The sequence below is a fragment of the Amphiprion ocellaris genome, chromosome 16 (assembly GCF_022539595.1).
Source record: "Amphiprion ocellaris isolate individual 3 ecotype Okinawa chromosome 16, ASM2253959v1, whole genome shotgun sequence".
In the NCBI taxonomy this organism is placed as follows: Eukaryota; Metazoa; Chordata; class Actinopteri; family Pomacentridae; genus Amphiprion; species Amphiprion ocellaris.
In genome coordinates this window covers 31932977-31958273 of record NC_072781.1, presented here as the reverse complement: position 1 = coordinate 31958273, position 25297 = coordinate 31932977, and the positions used below count along the sequence as shown (strand labels likewise).

General features: G+C 38.4%; 1 protein-coding gene across 1 annotated transcript; it reads left to right on the top strand.

The window, feature by feature from the left end:
• Window positions 1-204: 204 nt before the first annotated feature.
• On the top strand, window positions 205-24540 carry kif11 (kinesin family member 11). The gene is made up of 27 exons (XM_023261567.3): window positions 205-363; window positions 599-703; window positions 2534-2663; window positions 4098-4195; window positions 4306-4384; window positions 5598-5783; window positions 5857-5981; window positions 6068-6158; window positions 7759-7904; window positions 9135-9231; window positions 10084-10179; window positions 10262-10350; window positions 10436-10523; window positions 12165-12238; window positions 12905-13019; window positions 13828-13899; window positions 14567-14702; window positions 16515-16687; window positions 17126-17251; window positions 17453-17608; window positions 19776-19915; window positions 20012-20172; window positions 20258-20376; window positions 21999-22221; window positions 22362-22534; window positions 24023-24133; window positions 24261-24540. Exons 2-27 carry the CDS (start codon window positions 630-632, stop codon window positions 24366-24368), a joined length of 3186 nt encoding a protein of 1061 aa, XP_023117335.2. The 5' UTR covers window positions 205-363; window positions 599-629; the 3' UTR covers window positions 24369-24540.
• The last annotated feature ends 757 nt before the right edge of the window (window positions 24541-25297 follow it).

The following is a 25297-nucleotide window of genomic DNA, read 5'->3' as shown; positions in this document are numbered from 1 at the left end:
TTTTATTTCGTCATGTTATTTTCCAGGACAGTGTCGCCCCCTGGTGGAATTACTTTGGTATTTACTAACAACAAACTTCCCGTGATGCTCCGCGCCGAGCTCATCACATGCTCCCTCTGACCAATAGTGTTGTTTGTTTAGCCGTTACCCTGCCGCTATTGGCTGAGGGAAATTTAAAAGTACAATTTGAAATTTGTCTGGTCGGAGGCTTCAGAGCGCCAGAGAAGTTATCAGTGGAAAGCTGCTGTGTTGTCTGAGGAGCTGGAACACGCGGATTATATTATTTATTTACAGTTTATTTAGTGGAAACTAAAAGCGGAGAACTCATAAAGAGAGACGAGCTAAAGCTAACACCGTCATTCGGTGAGTAAATTTGGATTAACGCTAATTTCAGTTTGGCTAGTTGTAGCTAACTTTGTGATGCTAACTTCTGCTTGTTAGTTAAAAAATAACGGGTTTGTTCTTCTTTTGTTTAGTTTAATGGTAGCTAAACACCGTCTGTGTCATTTATGAGGAGCCGTGAACTAACGTCTTCTCAGCTAACATCGTCAGGACTGTCGTTTAGCTCGCTAACTGTGTGGTTTGCCGGTGTTTCCAGGCTAACTGCAGAGCACATCATCTCTGCAGCCATGGCTTCACACAACCAGAGCGGAGCCAAACGGGAGGAGAAGGGCAGAAACATCCAGGTGGTGGTCAGATGCAGGTAAGGAGAGAAGATCCACACTCATTTAAGCTTCCTCTGCTGTCGTCTGGGATTTTTGTCCCCTGTTTGCCTGATCAGAAGGGCTTCAGATCCGTTAAATCCTCTGGAAAAGTCTCAGATAATTCAAAATATTAATAAAACTCAAGTTCAATTTAAATGTCTGACTTTAATCAATAACGAGAGATGGATAACGCTTCTCAGATTGCCCTTTTAAACTGTATCTGCATGGATTGAACATTTAAATGACTAATTTCCTCATAACAGATCTTTAAAGTCCTCAGTTTTATATTTTGTTTTGTTTTTTTTATTACAAATGTCTTTGTAAAAATATATTTTCAAGTCTTAAAATATTGTAGTTTTAGCCAAAAAAATGTAAATATGAGTCATTATGCCATTACTTTCTGGCATTTGAAAGACTTTTTACTGTGAGATTAATCAATGATGAACGAAGTTCTCGGCTGCAGCGCTGCAGATTTTAAGTTTTTTTTCCAAAAGCTTTACTGCAGAAAAGAGGAAGTTTGTTTTGTTTTTTTTTTATACAGAAAAATGCTGAAATGCATTGTAGAGCCAGTTTTTTTCAAGCATTTTTTTCAGCATTCATCTGGATCAAGGATGTCAAACTCATCTTAGTCCAGGTTCCACATTCAGACCAGTTTGATCTCCAGTGGACCAAACCAGTAAAACCACAGCATAATAACCTATAAATAACCACAACTCCAAATGGTTCCTTTGTTTTAGTGCAAAAAAGTACATTCTAAAAATGTTCACATTTAAGGAATTAACCTGAAATTTCTGGAGAAAAACAAGTTAAATTTCAGCAACATTCAGCCTTAGTTCCAGATCACAGAGTTTCTACAAAGGAACACAACATTTAGTCACAGGTATCTGGAACTATTTTACTTTATGATCAAAATGATAAAAGTCGGACAAAAAAGACAAACAAAAACAAGACAAAATGATATTTTAATGTTTTACCGCTCAGAATGGGTCGACTATGAGATGACTGCTCCACATACAGTAAAGCTAATGACTCTGCTGCCTTATGTCACAGAAATCTCTGCATTTTCTTGTTTTTTGTGATCTTTTCATAAACAAAAACATCTATTCTGCTTGATTAAATTAAACCCTGATAAACAAAACTTGATAAAAAGGTGAATTGCATATTTTTATTTTCATTTCTTGACACTTAGGCGCTGGTTATTTTCCTCTGACGCCATCTAAAACCTCTACAGGGGGTGAAAAAACACTGAATATTAACAGGTTAAACAGCCAGACAGCATGTAACGGTGTTAAATGAATAATTTTCTCAATTTTTTTGACAAAAACTAAAAGCTTCTGCCATCATGTTGCAGCTGTTTTGCCAAAAAAGGTGTCGTAACGAATCATATCACTTTTTTTGTCATTGTACAATGAAATTCAGTGATTCTCTCACTAAAAATGGATAAAAACTAAAAGCAAACAAGCCTTTAAACCAACAGTAGTTTAAGAAAACTGTTAGAGTATTTAGTGTTTGGTTTTCAGTATTTGTCCCAACCTTTATGTATCATTTTGTTTGTCCTCCAGCTTAAGAAGTAATGTTTTGATTTAATAATAAGTTTGAAAAATGTCAAAACTATTTTCAAAATCTAAACAGCAGCATCTGGAAGCACAAACAGTCCAAAAAATGACCCTTTATTGATATAAAACAAAGAAAAGTGTTAATCACGACATCTGAGAAGCTGAAACTAATAAAATATTTGGTGTTTTTTCCAACATTTTGAGTTTTGAGCTGCTCTACACACAGATGATTTTTGTCTTTGAGTCTGACGTCGTTCTGCTTCATGTTTTCAGACCTTTCAACACCGTGGAGCGCAAGTCGTCGTACGGAGTCATCGACTGCGATCAGAGCAGGAAGGAGGTGATGGTGAAGACGGGAGGGATGAACGACAAGGCGTCAAGAAAAACCTACACCTTCGACATGGTGAGCAGCAGTTTGGGCTTATAATGTTTGAAAAATAAACACATTTTCTGCTCCATAGTGATCAATAATAGGTAATAAACTATCAAAGGCTTGATTGGCTCAGCTTCCACATCAATGGTAGCATTTTTATTAATGTTTTCTGTGTTGTTTGCTAACCCTACTCTAATCACAGTAACAGGGTTGCTAATCCATGCTAATGTGATCTTTTTCTCAGCAGTAGAAGCTAGATATTTAGCTGCTGTTACTGCTGACCAAGAGGACAAACTGACTGATGGAAAACAGTCCAAAGAATTAGTCTGATCCTGATAATATGAGGTAGAATGAGACATTCAATCAAGGCTGACAATGTGATGAAAATATGAAAAATAGAAGAGAGGACATAGCTTTGATCTACACATTCTTTAGGAAAACTGATGATGTAAATGACAAAAACAAGACACAAAATGACAAAAACAATACACAAAACAATAGAAATGAAACAGAAAACGACAAAAACAAGACCCAAAACAACAGAAACGAAACAGAACACGATAAAAGTAAGACATAAAACAACAGAAACAAGACACAAAACGACAAAAGTAAGAGCGACTATATAGTAATCATGTTTATTTAGTTGATCTTTTTTTTTTTGTACAAATTTGATCTTGTTTCCAAACTGTTGACCTCTAGTTTTCTATCGATATTTTAGGGGATTTTTATTTTATTTTTATGCTTGTCTCCTGTCTGCTCTGTGTAAACACTGCCTGCAGTTCAGTTAAAAAGTCAGAATTTTTGCAACATGACTGTTCACTAATATTCCACAGCTGCGTCAAGAAGTGCAGAATTTTTAGTTTTTTACAGAATCTGCGGAACACAAACTGTGTATTTTTGTCCATTTTAATAAACATGTCGCATTGAGCAATTTAGATGACATTTCTTAATTTTTAAGCTGAGATTTGGCTACATTTATTGATGGAATGCCACTTCACAGAAAACAAGTTTAGAGTTTAAAATTCAACAATTGTTTCTGTTTTGCAGTTTCCTGCTGTGACAAATGGTGTAATTCTAGTGATCAAACCCAGCGGAGGAGTTTTCAGAGGATTAAATGTCTCGACTTTTACTTCAATATAAATTGAGAAAAGCAGCAATTTTTTAGCGCATCATTGCAGCAGTACAGGTTTTACTGTGACAAACTGTCATTTACTGCATTTGCTTTTACCTCTATCAATGATTTATCTGATTATATTCTCAGCTAATGGTTTTACCTGTTAAATATCAGAAAAATTACATTTTTCTGCAGCCCTGTTGATGTCTTTTCTTTCACCAATAAACCAAAACCCTAAAGATATTCAGCTTACACACATTTTGCTTAGAAATCACTGGTACAACCCCTCAGTTAAGGTGCAGCATGGGCCTGTTTTTCTGTGTTTAAAGCTTCTTTAATTCTTCCTTCAGGTGTTCGGTCCGGCTGCCAAACAGATCGACGTCTACCGGAGCGTCGTCTGTCCGATCCTGGACGAAGTCATCATGGGATACAACTGCACCGTGTTCGCGTGAGTTTTCTGCAGATTTACGACTGAGAAACCAGATAAATAAACACCAACTAAAGTCTAAAATCTGCCGTTAAGATGTGTTCAAACTAATGATTTACAAATGAAAACAGCTACGGCCAGACGGGAACAGGAAAGACGTTCACCATGGAGGGAGAGCGGAGTCCAGACGGAGAGTTTACCTGGGAGGAGGTGAGTTCAGGCGGTTTGAAGAAGTTTCTCATGTTGTGTTTGGGTCCCACAGTAAATCGGTGGATCATAAGATGGTTCACAGTTTTTAAAGCTCTGAATTCTCCCATAAAAGAGACACGATGAGCCACTGATCAAACACCTGTTGAACAAAATGAGTGTTTTATGTGTATAAATGCAGAACTTTGAGTAAAATTAGAGAAGTCGACTACAACACTGCATAAACTCTAAATCTTACCAAGTCTGTTTGTCTTATTTTTAGTCAAAATGTCTCTTCCCACTTGATTTAAGATAAATGCACTTGACAAGAAACATTTCAGCAGATGGAGGGACTTGTTTTAACCCTCGTGTCGTCCTACGGGTCAGAATTGACCCGTTTTAAAGTTTGAAAATGTGGGAAAAAAAATAATTTCACAGTGAAACTTCTGATGTCCACATTTTCAGCATTTTTGGGAAATCTTTGAACATTTTTTAGTGGAAAAAAAGAAATGTTAAAAATGTTTCTTAAGAACATTCACAAAAAAAATTTGTGAATGTTTTTAAGAGAATATTAGAAGTTTTACTGATATATATGTAATCACTTCAGATATTTTTAGGATTTTTTGTTTTTGGAAGACTTTTTAACTCATTTTTAAAAAAATATTTACAAGAATTTTCTTGCCAAATTTGGGGGATTTTTTAAAAAAAATATAGCTTTTAAGGGAAACTTTTAAGGAATTATTGGAATTTTCTTTTTGAAGGTTTTGCAAATTTTCAGAAATTTGGGGATTTTTTTTGCTGAAGTTTTGGATTTTTTTCAAACAAGGAAACAATATTTCTTGGTGCTCGTAAATGAAGACAACAGGAGGGTTAAGACGATGCATCTTAAATATCTTGTTAAGTCAAACAATCTTGAAATTATCTTGCTTTGATTTGAATTTTACAAGAAAACTCAATAAGTTTAATACATCTCAAATTAGGAGGTTACATGAAAGCAAAAATCTATTTTTGAGTGAAAAACTGCAATTTTTTTTTAAAGCATGTCTGGCTTATTTTAAGACACCTCAGCTTGACAATCCTGGTGAAATAGAGCTTAAAATAAATGTTCTCAGCTAATTTTAAGATCGCAATATTTGAAATGCATGTTGGTGAAACTTTGATAAACATAAATAACAAAAACCTCAGACAGTTTCTGTAAACTGACTGGATCTTGGATGAAATGAACCTCCGTCTCCAGGACCCTCTGGCCGGCATCATCCCACGAACGCTGCACCAGATCTTCGAGAAGCTCTCCGAGAACGGCACCGAGTTCTCCGTCAAGGTGTCGCTGCTGGAGATCTACAACGAGGAGCTGTTCGACCTGCTCAGCCCCACGGAGGACGTCAACGAGCGGCTGCAGCTCTTCGACGACCCGCGGAACAAGGTGGGCGAGCGTCCAGCCTCGTTTTAACTTCCTGAATGTTTCCGGCGCTCTGACTCTGGTGTTTGTGTCGCAGCGAGGCGTGGTGGTGAAAGGCCTGGAGGAGGTGACGGTCCACAACAAAGACGAGGTTTATCAGATCCTGGAGCGAGGAGCGGCCAAGAGGAGGACGGCCTCCACGCTCATGAACGCCTACTCCAGGTAGACGACCTCCAGCTGCCACATCAACAGCTAGATTACGTTGCTTTTGTTTACCTCCTTCTTCTTCTCTTGTTGTGTTCCTGCAGTCGCTCCCACTCCGTGTTCTCCGTCACCATCCACATGAAGGAAATCACCGTGGACGGAGAGGAGCTGGTGAAGATCGGCAAACTCAATCTGGTAACGATCCTCCAAGTCAGACAAGAACACAAGTTTACTCCCGTCACATTTTTACTCACTGTGGGATCATTTTTCACTGCAATCTAAAGTCCTGCAGCTCTTTGGAAACAGAATGAAAAAGGAGAGAGAATTCAGAAATGTTAGCATGACAGAAATCACGATAAACAACAATTAAAGGTTAATTTCTTATATTATGTATTTAGCCAAAAATGGAAAATCCTATATCTGCATGTACAACATTTTTCCACAGATGTTTTCAGCACTGGAAAGAAAATAAAGGCTCGACAAACTATAGATATTTTACTATTTGCGTTTTTATTTTGTTTCAATATATGTCTCCTCAATGCTCAGTGTAAACACTGTCTGCAGTTCAACTGAGGGGTTCCTGAATTTTTATTAAATGACTGCTGGTCACAGCTGAGTCACTGATGGCTTCTTGGTTGTGTCGAGGAACTCAGATTTTTTAGTTTTTTTCAGAATCTGCTCAGAGCAAACAGTTAATTTTTTAGCAAATTTTTAGACAACACATGCAAAATAAAGCGAAATATCACACATTTCACCTCAGATTTCTTCAATTTAGAAGGTTTGATTTGGTTCATTTTCTCAATGGAGCGGCACAGGACACATGATTAGTTCAAGGACCGTTGGAAAGTTGAAAATTCTGTGTTTTAATCTGAACTCTGAAATGTCCACTCTGCGAAATAGCAAAATTATAATGTCATAAATCATAAGAAAGAGAGTGATAGAAGTTGCATTTCTTTTATTGTTATTATATATTTTTTTAATTTTAAGGAACATAAAGTGCAAGGTACAACATTTTTCCAAGTGTCCACGTGTGGACACATCTGAGAAAAATTGGTGTCTCCTCACAATATGGATGTTTTACTACTTAAAATATATTTTTAAACATGCGTTCACACTAGTCTCCTCTGCTTTATGTAAACACTTCCTGCAGTTCAGCCAAAAAGTCCCTGAATTTTTGTCATGTGACTGTTGGTCACAGTTCAGTCACTGATGGCTGCATGGTTGCACCGAGGAGTGCAGAATTTTTAGTTTTTTACGGAATCTGGTTGGAGCAAATGGTTAAATTTCGGTGAATTTTTAAAAATGAAACGCGTAGAATAACGTGATCTTGAAATATCACAATATTAATCTTAGATTTGGTCATTTTAGAGAAAAGAGCTGCATGTCACAAATTAGTAGTTGATGGATTTTTGAAAAGTTGAAACACTGATGATTTTGTTTTTCTGTATTTATACTGTTTTTGCTCTTATAAATGACTTAGACTTAGATGACTATTAATCCTTGGAGGGAAATTAAGTCGTTACAGCAGCTGGATATTCAATAAAGGGGTCAACAACAAAACAACACAGAATATTAGGATAGAAAGCGAAGGTAAAATAAGATAAAAAAATATATAAAATATAATCTAGAAAAGTCAACAGAATATACAAGAGTGAAAATGATATGATTTTGCAGATTATTTTGCCCTTCAGATCTACCAGCAGGTTTTTAGGTTCATTATTAAGGTAATCATTACCTGTAAACAATGGGATTTAATTTACATGCTAGGAAGTAATACAGATACCGTTCTTCTCAGGTGGATCTCGCCGGCAGTGAGAACATCGGACGCTCCGGTGCTGTGGACAAACGAGCTCGCGAGGCCGGAAACATCAACCAGTCGCTGCTGACGCTGGGCCGAGTGATCACCGCTCTGGTGGAGAAGAGACCTCACATCCCGTACAGGTCAGAGCTGTAGGAACAACGCTGCTCGTTTAGGAAAAGAGCTTAAAAAATACACCTTTTTACAGCTGCTGGACAGTGTGAGATGGAGTTAAGTTGTTGTCAAATAATTACATGTTTTTTTTTTCTCAGTTAATGATTCAGTCAATAAAACGTCCATTTCAACTTTTAACAACAGTCCAGATTTAAAGATATTCTGTTTACTATTGCTTGAGGAAACAAAAGTTTAAAATGTTCACATTTTTTGGAATTTTTTGCACCAACGTTGACCTCAAATTTCTTCCTATCGACTAATTGTTGGAGCCCAAATTCATTCCAAGAATACTTTGACATTTTGGGACACTAAGGTTTTATTTTCAGACATTTTTTATAGGAAGCCATATAATATAATAACTGCCAGATTATATATGTTTATGATAACATTACATGGAGAATAAAGCTTGTTGATGTTAAAAAAAAAATGTTGGAAAAATAACAGTGTCTCTTTATATGGAAAAAATAACTGAAACATACAGGGTATATTATGTTTTTTTTTAAATGTACAATAAATTAAAAATGGAACTGTTTCAAATGTAAGAAATGTGAATTTATATGGGTTTTGAGTCATTTAGAACATGGTGAAATGTATTTGGAACAGTTTTTTTAGTCATTTTGGACAAGTTTTAAGTAATTTGGGGCAAATTTTGAATCATTTTGGACATCTTTTGGGACATTTTTTTTCTTATTTACAATTCTTAGTAATTTGGGACACGTTTCAAGTTGCGGATTTTTTAAAGAAAATCGGAAATGATACAAGGAATGAGCAGCATTGGTGGAGTACCGTGCTCTCTGAGTGCTTTTCTTTTTTTATGGATAAAATGTAAGAAATTGTGAAACAAAGTTTGTTTTCCAAAAGGACAAATCTCTTGTCTACCAGCCAAAGATTTTCGGTTTACTGTCACACAGGAGGAAAGAAAACAGAAAATATTCACATTTAAGAAGCTGGAAGCAGAGAAATTAGACTTTTTTCATTAAAAAAATATATTCAGAGGTATTATTAAATGTCAAAATAGTCAGTGAATAAATTATCAGTCAACAACTTCATCAGTTTTTACAGCTCTGGTAAGATTCTGATCTTTGCTCATCTTCAATTCAATATTCAGCCTTTATTTTTGCCAGAAATCCTCAATAGTATCTGCAGATATCAGCAGATTTTAATGTTCTGTTTCTGAATTCTCTGCCCTCCTCCCACAGAGAGTCCAAGCTGACCAGGATCCTTCAGGACTCGCTGGGAGGACGAACCAAAACCTCCATCATCGCCACCGTGTCTCCGTCCTCCAGCAACCTGGAAGTACGTCTGCGATGCTCACTTTGTCATAAAGAACAACACGTGCTTTGTTTTATACGTTAACCTTTAGCTAATGACAGAATCATTTGGGCTGCTTATTGTTGATGTTTTTAAGATTCAAACTTTTTTTCACCCCAGTCTAAAGGTGTATTTTTTTATCTGCAAAAGTGTATATTTGCTTGATTTGACTTGTTAATCTTTGATTACGACACCAAATCTAAGATTTACAACAAATTAGTGGGTTAAATATCATCATATTGCAACTCATGTAATCAAAAAGTTTTGCATTTTATTATAAATTTCTGAATTTAAGGCTTTAAATAGAAACTATATTTTGAGAAATCATATATGGATTTGATCTTTTCCCACATTTCTGTTGTCCCGATTCAAGATGCAGAGCAAAAAAAGCTATTTAAATTAGTTATGTAAGGGTTTAATTTCACATTATTATTTTTATTGTTATAATTTATGACAAATTTAAATAGGAAAACATTGAAGTTAATGTTGTTATTAATTTAAAACACACAGTTGAGTTCTAAGAAGATGCTTGTGTTGTTTTTTAGCTGATCTGCAGTGTGAATTTAGTTTTTTTTGCTGCATTATGTATCCCCGTATCGTTTGCTGCAGTTATATTACTGTGATGTATTAAATAATTCAAGTTTTTCTTGTTTTTTTTTTCTTGACTTTATTGTTAATTTTAGGAGCTGAAGATTTGTTTAATCTTTATTTGTCTTGCCTGCTGAGGCATTTTCAGTGTTCTAATCTGACCATCAGAAGGTCTTATTCCTATTAAATATGTGTTTTTATTATTTAAGAACGTGGCTGATGATTGAGGCCTTGTCTGTCTGTTTGCAGGAGACGCTCAGTACGCTGGAATACGCCAGCAGAGCCAAGAACATCATGAACAAACCCGAAGTCAACCAGAAACTCACCAAGAGGACGCTCATTAAGGTACAGGGATGACGTGGTGTAGAAGATTATACCATCAGGCTCGATGAAAGCCGCTGATTTAATCTGGTTTCCGTCCACTCAGGAATACACCGAGGAGATCGAGCGTCTGAAGCGTGACTTGGCCGCCACCCGGGACAAGAATGGAGTTTATCTGTCTGCAGAAAACTACGAGTGGGTTTTATTAGCTTTAATGCAGCCGTTTGTATGCATTAGTGTGTGTGTGTGAGTGTTTACTGACGGTGTGTTTATGTTCCAGGAGCATGGTGGGTCAGATCACGTCTCATGAGGAGCAAATAGTCGAATACACCGACAAGATCGCCGCCATGGAGGAGGAGATCAAGAAGGTTCGACTGGTTTCACCTTCATTTTATTTCACAGAAAGTGTGATTTTAGCGACAGTAAAACAACCTCATCTGTCCAGTTGGTTACAAATTACAGTGTATACTCCGTTTTTATTACATTTTATCATGCTGGAGTTTCCAGTTTTCCACTTTAATATTCAAATCTTTTACATTTCACAACATTAAAACCACCTGCAGCCAGAACAGCTGTGATCATTACATAAACATGGGACCTGTATGGGTGTTATCTCTGGTCCTGGGACATCAGCAGTGGATCCTTTGGGTCCACTGGGCTGCTGGATGTGCCCTTCATAGATCAGACTTGTTGCAGTTAAAATTGTTGGTACAAAAATGGGATCTACTCCAGATTTAACCCACCTAAGCTCTCTGGTTTTATATCTGGACCTGGTCTAAAGTGATCCAGATGCAAAAAAAAAATTTTAAAAAACGCACTAAAATCTCCATGTTTTTACATTTTAACACAAAAAATAATAATTTTCCACATCAATAATTATGTTTTATACAATATTTAGCTTTTGTACAACAATCTATTCAAGATTTGACCCACCTAAACTCACCAGTTTTTGGTCTGGACCTGGTCTACAGTGGTCCAAATGCAAAGAAAAATGCACTATAATCTCCACGTTTTTACATTGTACCACAAAAATTATGGTTTTTCATGTCAAAAATTATGTTCTATAGATTCTTTGGCCTTTGTACGGCAATCTATTCAAGATTTGACCCACCTAAGCTCATTGATATTTGATATGGACCTCATCTAAAGTCGTCGTGATGCAACAAATGCACTAAAATTTCCATATTTTCACATTCAACCACAAAAAATAATGGTTTTCCATATAAAAAAAATGTTTTCTGGAGTCTTTAGCCTTTGTGCGACAATCTATTCAAGATTCAAGAGAAACTACCTGGAGACTGCGATGACTTAGATGAGAATGAGGTTAATGATATCAGGAGAAGTGACACCGACAGAGCAGCAGTTCATGGAAGCAACGCCAGCATCAGATCTGAGGATTCTCTCTGATCTTTGGGTATAAATTGTAGTTGAGAGAGGTGTCTTATTTAGATTACAGACCAATATGTAGACAACTAGTCTGCTTAGTCACGTCAGAATAGAGAATATCTAACCTCGACCTGAGCAGAGTCCTGGCACATCTTCCTCCTAGAGTTTTACAAATCAGAAAATGCAGGTTAAATCATCTTCAGTCTCTGCATGACGGTCTAGTCCAGAATCTAGTTCATTTACTTTGACTGATGGTGTATAGTTTGTCAAAATTAGATGAATCTATAAAATAGTCAATAGATTGATAGAAAACTAGCTGTTAATGGCAGCCTTAAAGCTTTGTACTGTTTTTGTAGTGAGTTTTAGATTATTAGAGAGCTTTGTTGTCAGAGAAAACTCGTCTCGCTCTGCAGCAAACAGCAAATACACAATCAAAGCTGAGCACAGTGGAGCATTTAGCGGCTAAAAGAGCCAAATATTTCCTTCAAATCTAAAACGGCGACAACCAGGCGAACAGAAACCTGAACTACATGCAAAGTGTGTGTAAATGTGCTGTTGCCGGTTTTCTAAGAAATATTTGCATTGTTGAACCAACAAGCTAAACGTCTTTGTTCTCTCTGCAGGTGACTGAGCTGTTTGAAGAGAGTAAAACCCGGCTGGAGCAGTGCACCATGGACCTGGACGACAAGCAGCAGAGGTGCAGGACTTTTACAATGTGAAATGTCAACATCAGAACTCAACGGCTTTCTGCTTTTAATAAACGGTGTAATTTTGGTGACTTTTGTAAAGAAAAACACACCTTTTGGGTTTCAGAGGGATGAAAATGTCTAATTATCAGGGTGAAAAAATCTTTTAGACCAGAACTGTAGCATTATGAGGCATAAAAATCACAGTCAGTTCATTTGGTAGTGGCAGTTGCAAGATAAAAATGCTAAATAAATCTTCTTCAATCTCTTTTTTTTTTTTTTTTTTTTTTTTTTTTTTTTTAAAGAGTTGTTTTTTTGGCCTTTTTTCGGCTTTATTTAAGCACAGTGAGAGAGAGACAGGAAACAGAGGAGAAGAGTTGGGGGAAGACATGCAGCAAAGGGAATCGAACCCGGGCCGCTGCATCGGGGACCAGCCCCTGTACATGGGTTGCCGCTTAACACGTTGAGCTATATGGGCGCCCAATCTTCTTCAATCTTAAGATCAGTTCTTAATAAAGACAGTATTCATCCTATTTTTGATCCACTTCCTTCAAACTCCAATTTCTCACCCACAAACTGTCAGCGTTTTGTGTTTATTCATAGCTGTGTGATCAGGATCATACTGGAACCCGATCAGGCTGCAGATCGACGCTCAAAGAACAATTTTCTGATTTCAGGCTGGAGGAGACGAGCCGAGACCTGCAGCAGACGAAGGAGAAGCTGAGCGAGGAGGAGTTCATCTGCTCTGAGCTCACATCTGCCCAGGAAACTCTGTACAACGCAGCCGGACAGGTACAGAAACTCTTCAGTGAGCCTGAATCATCTCCTGTTTGGATCTGAATGTCGGCTAGTTTGGGTTTCATTTGCGTACCTCTTCTCCCTGCATCACCAGTTCCTCCTTTCTCTCGCTGTACTTTCCATGCTGTTACTTAGTCTTCTAAGTTTGTAGCTTCCTGTTGAGCCTTTTTTAACCCAACTTCTGTTTTTTAAAAGACTGATTTTTGCACTCTGTGGTTGAGAAACAATCACACCCTCAAAATGAAGATCTTGAAGTCTCTTTATTCAGGCAGAGCATTGAACCTCACAACACCAGGTTATGAGAGAGGAGCTCCCCGAACAAAAGGGACGACGGCATTTATACACTTGAATCATGATGTTTAGCTACAGTTTTCCATATCAAAAATTATGTTTTCTAGAGTCTTTAGCCTTTGTACAACAATCTGTTCAAGATTTGACCCACCTAAGCTCGCTAGTTTTTGATCTGGACCTGGTCTAAAGTTGTCCAGATGCAAAAAAGTGCACTAAAATCTCTGTGTTTAACATTCTAACACAGAAAATAATGGTTTTCCATATCAAGAATTATATTTTATAGAGTATTCTATCAAATAATCAGAGCTATGTGTGATCTCTCTCTGTTCTGGATAGTTTCTTTGTCCTAACATGGGAAGATGGCTCTAAATTCTATCTTATCTCTGCAAGGCCATCCGCACATTCTCACAGACTTTTGAACTCCTACAAAACAAGTAACACAATCTTCAACCAAGTAACACAATCCTCAGTGTTTTTCCATCACTCACCAAACGTGTGTTTCCTCCTGTAGCTGCTGAGCACCGTGGACGCCAGCACCAGCGATGTGTCGGGTCTCCACGACAAGCTGGACCGCAAGAAAAAGGTCAAACATCGACAACATGTTGTGTCAGATGCCTCACGTTTTATTGCACAAATATTGTCAAACAGCATTTTCTTCGCCTATGAGGTGCATCCAGGTCATTCTCCAGAACTTTATGAAAACAAAAACACACAAATATCACCACAATGTTAGCTAATGTTGAAAGGCTATTGATGGTTAGAAAACCCTTGTGCAGTTATGTTAGCATATGGATAGAAGTGAGAGTTTTCATGGAGAACATGAAATCGCCTTGATGACCCCAAACTTTAGAATGGTAGTGTAGGTCAACTTTAACTAATGTAGAGCAACTTTAACTCATCAAGAGCAACTTTAACTATAATTGAAGCAACTTTAACTCATCAAGAGCAACTTTAGCTAATATAGAGCAGCTTTAACTATAATTGAAGCAATTTTAACTATAATTGAAGCAGCTTTAACTAATATGGATCAACTTTAACTAATATGGAGCAACTTTAACTATAAATTAAACAACTTTAACTAATAATATTGACTTTAACTAATATAGAGAACATTAATTCATATACACTACTGTTTAAAAGCTTGGAGTGAGCTTTCATGTCTGGGTGACCCTGAACTTTTAAACTGTGGTGTGTATCTGTGGCCTGTTTTATGGGAGACTAACAAACCTGCACTTGGTTTTAAATCGCAGGTGGAGCAGCACAACAGTCAGATGCAGCAGACTTTTGCTCAGCGGATGGACGGAGCCTTCAGCAGCTTGCAATGCAGCATCCAGCAGCACGGAGACAAACACCGCGACATGTTGAGCGGCTACTCGCAGGCCATCGGTAAGAACTGCAGCGTGGATCACAGCCAAACGTATAGAGGCCAGATTTTACTGCCATTGAGCCAAAACCCCTCTGAGACTGAGTGGACTGTGCAGGCATTATGTTTCCACATTTTTACCCGTGTTTATTTATCTTCTTGTGACATTTCTGTGTTGCCAAACACAAGCAAAGCAACTTCTCTACACGTTTATACATACTGTCAGAGGTGCTGCTAGTTCACTTTGTCAGGTCTACTGATGTGTGAGTGAACTATAGATGTGGAATTCCAGAAATACCTTTTAATACGTCCCAGTACATAGTATCTCCAACGTAGTGTGCAACAACTGCCAGGATGTCCTGTGATATTTGGTCAGAATTAGCAGTTTTTCTGGCTTTTCTGACCCATAATGCTCTGCAGAGTTGCATCCTCATATCTCACATGAGCATCAAGAAGCTTGAGCCAAAATGAGAAGACCTCCTGTTTCCTACTACTAAGTTTAAGGCACATTATTATGAAGTATTATTACCTGACTTGTATGTGTGCTGCATGAAACGGTACGAGGGCAGCTGCAGCATGTACTTAAAAAAGTAGGATTTTTGAATGCAGCTCTTGACTTCAGCAGAAGAATCAGAATCAAAAAAGGCTGAATCTCTCTTTTTTTTTTTTTTTTTTTTTAAGCAAGATTAATTGTTATTTAATTGTTTAAATGATATTTAAACTGATTACTTTTTCAATAACATGTGACCCGTGGGCCAAAACCGGCCCTCCAGAGGGTCCAATCCAGCCCGACTTTGTAAAGTGTAAAAAATCCAGAGAAGACATGAACTGCAGATTGTAAATTAATAAAACTATAAAGCTCAAATAATTTCTAGACCATGACAAGTTGTTTGGATCATAAAGTAAAATACTAGATTGTTCATTGTTCTTTTGTCACTTTGTGTCTCGTTTTTGTAATATTTTGTCTTGTTTTTGTTGTTTTCTGTCTGACTTTGTTGTCTCATGTTTTTGTCTTTCCTTTCTGTCTCGCTGTGTTGTTTGTCTACTTTTTTGTTATTTTGTTTCTCGCTTGTGTAATTTTTTGTGTCATTTGTGTTCTTTTTTGTCTCGTTTTTGTCGTTTGTCCATTTTTTTGTCGCTTTGTAACTTTTTTGTCTAATTTTTTGGTCTGCTTTTTTGTTTTGTTTGTCTCATTTTTGTCATTTGTGTCTTGTTTTTGTTGTTTTGTCTTTCTTTGTCTGACTTAGGTCAGTTTGATCATACAGTAATACTGTAATGTAATACTACATCATTCAGTTCCAGATGACTAAATGTTTTGTGTATTTTTAGACACACTCTGATCTGTAAGTTGTAATGTGTAAATGATAAACTGAGGCATAATATTGTTGAAATTGAATTTATTTTTCTTAAGAAATTTCAGGTTTTTCATAATGTTTCATAGAAAGCTAATTCATTAAATGTAAACAATTTCAGAATGTACTTTTTTGCACTAAAACAAAGGAAACATTAGGAGTTGTGGTTATTTATAGGTTATTATGCTGTGATTTTACTGGTCACTGGAGATGAAATTGGCTGAATGTGGAACTTGAACTAAAATGAGTTCGACACCCCTGGTTTAGATCGACACATTTTTCCCTGAGAAAAGGTGTGAAGGAGGTCGACAGAACTATTCAGGTTTAATTCCAGGGGAAATTAATTGTGCTCTTGTTAAGAAAGTGATGGAGAAAGTGTTGATCTGAGACCAGCGATCTTCCACCTCGATGACGGCTGTAGAACAGAATGGTTTAAATTTACTGAACGTTGAGTAACTTCTCCGTCTTTCCTCCCCTCTTCAGACGGTTTGCTGGTGAAGAACGAGGCGGCGCTGAAAGGAGCTCTGACCACCGTGGAGTCCTTCGTGGATGGAGTCGGACCGCTAGTGGCCGAAGGAGTGTCTCGCTGCCAGGAGAGAGTTCAGCAGCAGGAGGCGCTGTGTCTGCAGGACAAGGAGGCTCTGCTGCAGCTGCTGGTCAGGACGGTTTCATTGTTCATTTATTCTTTGCTAGATGCTAATTTTCCCTTTACTCTCTCAACCCCAAGCAGTTCCTGGACCTGTTTTTATTTGCTCCAGTCACATTTTTGCTCACTGCGGGCTCATTGTTCGCTGCAGTCTAAAGTCCTGCAGCTCTATGGAAACCATGAAGAAGGAGAGAGAACTTAGACGTCCTCTGGGCAGAATGACACCTATATATGTACATATATCCAGTTAGAAAGCTGAGATTTGGAGCTTATTTGAAGCTTTTAACAAGGTGCAGGAACCAACATTTTCACAGAAAGCGAGTCATAATCAGAGGTAGAAGATGTCAAAATTATGTAGTTCAAAGGAAACAACATTTTTCCATGTGATCCAGTAGCTTGTAACGGTTTTATATGAACAAGTCCTAACTGAGTGTTTGTGTTTGTGCAGGAGGAGCATCGACAGGAGGTGGAGGAGCTCCTGGTGGCTCGGACTCTGATGGGTTTATCAGCTGTCAAAGAGCTCAGCGACACTCTGAGAGCTTCAGTGGAGACACAGAGAGTTCTGGCCGACAAGGTGAGTCCACATCTGTTCAATAAAGTCCATTAAAACGCCCACTTCGGGTTATATGTACTGTGCTCTCTGAGTACTTTCCCAGTTCTACAGTGTTTTGTTACATCTTTACTTGTTCCTGGAGATGTTGTTGATATAGCACCACCAGAGTGACCTGCAGCTCTGTTTAAACCTCCTCCCTGTATCTCCTGACTTCCTCCTCAGGTGGAGGCCATGAAGGAGATGGGAGTGTTCTTCAGCGGTTTGGTTCGGGAGCTGGCCGGGCTGCGGCAGGCGTCCGTTCAGGGCCTCAGCGACCTTCAGGCCGAACACGACAAGCTGGAGGACGAGATCAGACAGGCGCAGGAGAGACACCAGACGGTAAGAGACGCCGTTTAGAGCGACTCTTCCAGAGAGACTCAAGTCTGTTTGAGTCGATGCTGAGAAAACTTGTAGAAGCATCTTCATCCTGTCAGTTTCAGTCAGACTCTCCTCAGTGTAAATCTTTAAACACTGGTCTGGTTTTAAAGCTTCTACAAAACTGACGTAAAGGTTTTATTCATTTCATCTAATTGAGATTAACAATCTCTTTTTCAAGGCCGAGACAATGAGGATGAGCTTTCATTAATCTTTAATCATTTGGTTACGACTCTTTTATTTAGTCTCAAAATTTCATTTAGTCTCAAAACTGTGTTTGGTTTGTTATAAAAGTGCCATTTTAATAAACTTTGAAGATTAAATCTACATAATTAAACCGAAAGTTTCATAAAGTAAGTTCAAGGACTGTTGGAATATTAAATATCCACCGTTTCCTCCTGTTTTTGCAGCTTCTGGCTCTTATAAAGGGTATAATTTTGCCAAATTTTAAAACATTTCCTCATTTTTTAATAAAGGAATATGTGCCTTTTCAAATCCACTTAGGGTTTAGCGGGTTAAAGAAACTGAAGACAAACTGTTCTGGTTCTGTACTTGGAGTTTTAACATGTAATGTGATATGAATTGACGGTGGAACAACTTACCAAACAGAATCCTTATCAGTCTGTAAGAAAAGACTCAAACCAGCTCTTCACTGAACACCTTTACACTTGACAGACTGCCAAAAAAACCCAGATTCCTCTTACCTCCTGCACTTCCTGTAGACACAAAGGTCCTGTTATACTTGAACTTATTTCATGGCTCTTATCCAGGTTGTTTTCTCCTGAACAGATCCTTGCTTTTGTTGTATCTACTCTCAGGATAAAAGCAAGGAAATTGTCACATTGCTGCTCATTGCATTGGTTCGATCTTTTTATTTATTTATGAACCTTTATTTAACCAGGGGAAATCCCGTTAACATTCTTTTTCAAGGGAGTTCTGGCCGAGATAGGCAGCAGCAAATACAAAATTAGTTTAAACAGTTAAGACACAAGCGAAAAACAAATAAAAAGATTAAATTTACAAGGGTTGACCTTACGAACTCACAGTTTGGATTTAAAAGCGCTCAATAACATTACCTTGGTTAATTTTCATTCTTTATGTAACATCTTCCATGCAAAAAATGCAGAGCAACCAAAAGCCTTTTTACCCAGTTCAGTACGAACATATGGAACAGAAACCAACAAATGATCTTGTGAATGGAGAGAGTAAAGATCAGAACCTTTCTGTGCAGGTAGAGAACAAATGTAGGTGTTCAGTAGTTCAAGTATTGCATCATATATGAAAGTAAACCAATGAAGGATCCTTCCGGTGGTTAAAGCTGGCCGTCCTACCTGAGCCTAGATCTAGCATGGGTACGTCAAAACTTTACAGTTCGTAGTAAACCTCAGAAGCATCAGAAACAGTGTCAACCATCTGAAGCATTCATGTACAAAAGATCTCTGATCAAGCCACTTTTTTGCTTAAAAAGAAAAACACAACTGGTTTTGAAAATAAAAATCCAGTTTTAGCCTCGGCTTCTTCACAAGATTCTCCACATTTGACTTGAAAGTGAGGGAGTCATCAATCCAGACACCTAGGTATTAATACATATCAACCACCTCTACCGGGGGCCCTCGGTTTACGACGTACAGCGTTTCGTCGTTACGTGGAACTAGTTGGCAAGCAGAGCGGACGAATAAGTCGTCACACGCTGCTGTAAGACGGCTTTGTTTACACTCGTCAGTTGTACGCCACCTTGGATTGTGCTACATTCGCTAACTTTTTGCCCTTCATTATGGCTCCCAAACGTAAGTCAGACTTTTCTGATGGACTTCCGACTTAGACGAAAATTGTCAGACCATAGGAACAGAACTCCGACGTAAATCAAAGACCTCCTGTATTTCATTTCCCTCAAGACTGGACTGATTGAATCATTTGTGGTCATGTCCTAGAATTGGAAAACAACATTAGCTCAGTCTAGTCTGCACTGACAAGTTTCAGGTGAAGTCATGAGTGCTGGACGGCATCAAAGGCTTTCTGCAGGGATTCAACAGCCTGAACAAGAGTTAATCCACAGCGGTAAATAAGTGTGTCATCAGCATAAAAACGGACATGGACGTTCTAACATCTTCGGTGTTCCTCCATCCATCAGGGCATGAAGCAGACCATCCAGTGCCTGCAGGACCAGCTCAACCTGCTGAACATGGAGGCCCAGAAGGACTACATGGACCTTCGCTCGGCCTCCAAAGCCGTCCAGAAACCTCTGCAGAGCCTCCAGGAGAACATCAGCAGGTGAGACAAACAGGAAGTCCTCATCAAAGTCTCCATCATTTCAGGCTGGTAAAATGTTTAATTCCATTTCTTGCTCGTTGTTTCTCCTGCATGCAGCGGCTGCAGTACAGTCGAGGGTCAGGCCTCGGCCCAGGCGGACCTCCTCTCCTCCACCTCCTCCTCCATTGCCTCCTCTCTGCGTCTGACGGCCGACGAGAGCCGTCAGATGCTGGAGGAGATGAGCGGCTGCTGCTCTCACCTCCACGACTCGGTGTCCGGTACCAAACGCTGCCTTTCTTCACCCGTTATTCTTCACATCTGCAGGTGGAAGTGAGTGTTGACATTGTGCTCTTGTGTCTGCAGAGCTGGTCCAGCGTGACCTCCAGTGGAGCTCCAGAGCCAGGGAGCAGGCTGAGACCCAAGCCCAGGAGCACCTGACCCTGATGGGGAAGGTTTCCACTGAAGCTCAGACCCTCCGTCAGGTAAGAAAAAAGGCCTCTGAGGTGTTTTATGTTTCAGGTTTGGAGCGTGTTTGCAAAAAAAACTGATGTTGAATGTTTCCTCAGAGAGATTTGTATCACAAAACAAACCAGTGGAGCAGAACTTGTGTGATCATGAACTTCACAAACAGACTGAAGCTAAATGATAACTTGAATCCTGATAAGCTGAAATACATGTGACAATGATGTGTTTTATTTTTGGATCCAAAGTGTCTCACATTTCCAGATTGCTGACTCACGTATAGCAGTTTGCTTTGTAATAGCATTTAATCCTCTGAACTTCAAGCAGTTCCTGGCCGTTTATAAGCTCCTGTCACATTTTTCCTCACTGTAATATAAAGTCCTGAACCTCTATGGAAACAGAACAATCATGGCTAGAAGTAGAGAGAACTCAGAAATGTCTGCTGTGCTGTATGACAGTTTTATTACTATAAATCATAAAAGAAAAAAGTAGATTATTTTTCTTTAAAAACTGTAAAAATAAAAAAAAAGAACAATCATCATCATGTGCAACATTTTTCCAAGTGTCTACAGCTGTTACTAATACTGGAAAACAAATTGAGACAATTAAATTCTAGAAATTTTGCGACTTACATCTTTAGTTTCCACACTGCCTGCAGTTCAGCCGAATAGTCCTTGAATTTTTGTCACTTGGCTGCGGCCAAGTAACCGATGACTTCATGCACAAAATTTCTAGTATTTTTCCAGAATTTGGAATAACACTGTATGGGTCAATATTTAACTGAGGGACTTTTGAAGTCCATAGGATATATCTTGCATACATTTTTATTAAAAGTAAAAAAGAAGAAATTTTTTATGTTCGTTATGATCATGTCTTTACAAATTCCATAATTATTTATTTTGGAAACAATCACTTATTAATAAAAAAATGACTGGATATCACTAAAATATCAACTAAATAACCGGCCCAGTTTAATAACAACCACCTTCTAATCAGCTAAACAATAATAAAATGAGCTGATTCAAAAATAGTTTGATTGTGTTCTTTTTATTAAGTTGAGATAATCATGACAGATATTTCTTTGTTGGCAATATATCAGATTTTATATGGAAAATAACAAATTGTATCTATGTCCAAGCAATCACTTTCAACTAAGTTACCCATTACAAAAACACCTCTCCAGGAAGAGTGTTAATTCCAGATCACATGACCTGCTCCACATGATGTCATTTCCTCCTGAAGTAAAGACTGGCCAGACTCCAAGGCTTTCTGAGTTATTTAATATAAAGTAGTCAACAGGTTTACTACAATATCTTGAGAAATAACTTTCAATTTCACTCAGTTGTATATATATAATATTTAGAAGAATCTTGCTGTAAAAATGCCATGTGGTGTTTGGTTAGAATAAAAGAAATGTTGATTTTAGGCCTGAAAACAGCAAAAAATCTCAACTATGATACAAAAAGTCCCACAATTATATATTGGCCCGTGTACTTTTGACAAATTTTAGCTCATACGCTATGTCTCTTTTTGAATGACATTGAAGATCAGCTGCTCTCAGGGAGAAACCTAAGGAGTCTGAGGGTTTCAGCTGAACCTTCTGAACAGAGTTTTATTTTAATACCGTCCTTCTTTCTTCCAGAGCGTTGAGCTGCGCTGCACTGAGCAGCTCCGGGCGGCTGAGGAGGACATTTCCAGGCAGCAGGAGGAGGTGAAGCAGGCTCTGATGATGGTTTGGAACCAGACCTCTCTGGACCGGACCGTCCTGGACGAGCAGCAGGCTGAGCTCCAGAGCTCCGTGGAGACGAGTCAGCAGCTGGTCCACGGCTTCCTGCAGGACGAGCTGCAGCAAGACGTTCCCACCGGTAACCATTCAAGCAGATGTTATGATGCTGTTTGTGTATTTCACAGCGGTATCATCCTGTAACTGACGGTGTGTTCTAACTGGATGGAGGGGGATGCAACCCGAAGCTCCTACTGACGTGACGTCTGCTGTTGCCTTCAGGTGCGACCCCGCAGCGTCGGGAGTTTGTGTATCCTCAGCAGCTGGTGAAGTCGCGAAGCCGCAGCGAGCTGCTGGAGAGTCTGAGGAGGCAGCAGGAGGAGCTGCAGGCCGCCATGGAGGAGGAGGAAGAGGAGGAGGAAGAGGAGCTGGAGGAGGACGACAAACACAGCCAGGTTAATGACAGGAATTCACTGTTTCCTCCAAACTTCATTTACATTTTATATCTTCTTTTTTTTACCGTTTTATCAACACAATATGATGACTAGAGATGTGGAGTGAAAGCTGGTAATAAACCTGGCTGAAAAAATGTATCTTCTCTCTGTACTGGAGAAATTAAGAAAATAGATTTCCTATTTATTACTCCGTCAATGAACACAGCAGAGTTATGTGAAGATTGGCGTTGGTTGGCTTGTCAGTCTGTCTGTCTCTTCGCAGCATTGCTCAAAAATAGACAAATGGATTTGGATGAAATTTTCAGGGAAGGTCAGAAATGACACAAGGACCAAGTGATTAGATTTTGGCAGTGATGCAGCTTATAGTCTGGATTCACGGATTTGTTAAAGATTTTTGTATCACGGCGAGACAGCGGCATGGCACCACTGTAACCATGACAACAAGTGAACACTACGTCACCTGCCTGCTGACGATCACATGATTGTGATCCTACTACAAATCCACCGCTGTGGACTTATCAGGACTTATCCGTTGGAAATGATCCAAGGAACAACTGATTAAATTGTGGGGGTGTTTCTGAGTCCCATCAATTCCCGCCGCCGCTACATATTTAGGTCACATGATTCTGTATCCGTACATAACGTACACATGCATAACACATGCCTGTGTTCAGGTCATTTTGTTTGTGGGTACATCTATATTAAATGGACACATTCTATGTTACTGTGATTTCTGATCATCAATAACTAATAAACAAATGCTGCATTTCTGTCAATGCTGTATGAGGCAATGAGCAGCCTTGGAGGAGGACTGAGCTCTCTGAGTGCTTTTATAGTGTTTTTTCTACATTCACATCATGTTGCAGCCGTTTCTCATTAGTCTCAGATGCTTTTGAGAAGTCTGTCTGAGAAGTAATTGTTTAAATGTGTGGTTACTCTTCACTCAAGTCAATTCAAAAGACATCAACGTGGGTTAAAGACTGAAAGTAGCCATTAGCAGCTGTGGGAGTCTAAAATGGTCACAGCATCATCTGAGCTGCTGTAGATCTGAGGGCTGTTATGCGGTAGAAGCAGTCTTTGCAGTTTTCTTCAGTCAGACTAATAGAAATACGTTCAAAGAACTAAACGATTTACTTAAATGAAAAATAGAAACTTTTAAAAAAGGATAAAATGTCAGTTCTGTTCTTACTTTCTGTTTTTTACTTAAACCCACCCACCAAAAAGAACCAATAAGAATACTGCTGAAGTACTGTATTGATAATAGTAGTAATGCTGTTAAAATCCTTGTGGTGACACATTCAACTTTCATTCTTTTTTCTGGCCTTTTTTTGAGCTAAATTTAAAATCTCTGGCTCCAACACCCAGAAAGCAGATTTTTTTTAAATTTCCTATTTTAAAATGTCCAAATGGAAAAACTCCTGTTGCTTTCTGCTTCTTCTGTTTTGTCTTTGTTTTGTTTTTAACCGTCTTCCTCTTGGTTGTGTCCAGGACTCTGTGGAGGACGACATGAGCACTTGTAACGAAAGCTTGGCCACAGAACCGTCCTTCATCGACGAGAACCTCGTGTTCAACGAGAGCAAACGTGTTCCCTTCTTCAAGGTGAGCAGCACAAACGTTTAATCAAACGCCGAGAAAGTAGTAAGAAGGAAGGGATTTGAAATCCATCTTCCAGAGCAGAATCTTGCCTGATTCTTACAGGTTGTTGTGCTTTTTTTCTGTTTTCCAGAAAAAGAAGGGTGGCAAGAAGGAGTCAAAGACCTCCTCCAGGTGCAAAGCTTCAGAAAACACGTCGACGCCGCAGAAGTCCAGACTGCCGCTCCGCTGCCAGAACTAAACCAGTTCATTGACAGATTATTTTAAACTAACGTTATTCCTGTCTAATTCTTTTATCTTTTTATGTCGTAGTTGTGAAGGTGCTCTTGTGAACTGTCGCTTGTTTTAGTGTCGTAATTGTCTCAATTTTTCAAGTTGTTTGTAAAATTAAAGAGATTTATACTTGTTTTACACTTTGTGTTGATTATTAATTCAAATTTAGTTTAGAATTATATTCTGTTCAGTTAGTTTTTCAGCAGTTCTACTTTGTAACACAATACGTCCCACAAAGACCTTAAATTTCCATTTCATTTCAACATATTATTTGTATATGTGTAAAATAAATAATATGTGGTAATTAGTGAGTGTCACAGGAGAAACAGACCTGGATGTGTCTGATGGAGATTTGACCCCATTTATAATTTCTGAAAAAGCGCACAATAAATTAAGCACCAGAAGCTGATTTCATTTCATAGGTTTTTAAAAGTGTTATTGTGAGTGAAAATAAGAAAAAATTAACTTCCACATTATGAAATTTAATGGTTTGGAATAGTTTTTTTGTTTGTTTTTTAAAGTAAATTTAAGAGTTATGTCAAAGTTTTGAAATCTTGTGTGCAGATTATTCACATATTTCTGTGTATATAATCATAATGCTTTCTTATCAGCTCATGGATCAAAATGGAAATGAACAACCAGAATAACAAAAAAAGCAGATCTTACATGAGGTAAAGGTTTATGCGATTAAATATGTGTAAAACTTGCAGTTATGATAGTTAAGTATTTGTACTGTGAAGGTCATTAAGTTTGGGGTTAGGGTTAACCTGCTGGACCCCCTGCTGTTTGCCGACTGAACAAACAGGTCTGTGGATGATGCAGTCAACACACAATACAATAACTTTATTAATCCCCGAAGGGAAATTCAGTATCACATGGGACTGCATCACATACTGC

Bases quoted from the DNA above. Each gene is read 5' to 3' on its own strand.
- kif11 (XM_023261567.3), top strand. From the start codon at position 630: ATGGCTTCACACAACCAGAGCGGAGCCAAACGGGAGGAGAAGGGCAGA. The intron at 2,664-4,097 runs GTGAGCAGCAGT...TTCTTCCTTCAG, and splicing joins AAACCTACACCTTCGACATG to GTGTTCGGTCCGGCTGCCAA. The intron at 5,982-6,067 runs GTAGACGACCTC...GTGTTCCTGCAG, and splicing joins CTCATGAACGCCTACTCCAG to TCGCTCCCACTCCGTGTTCT.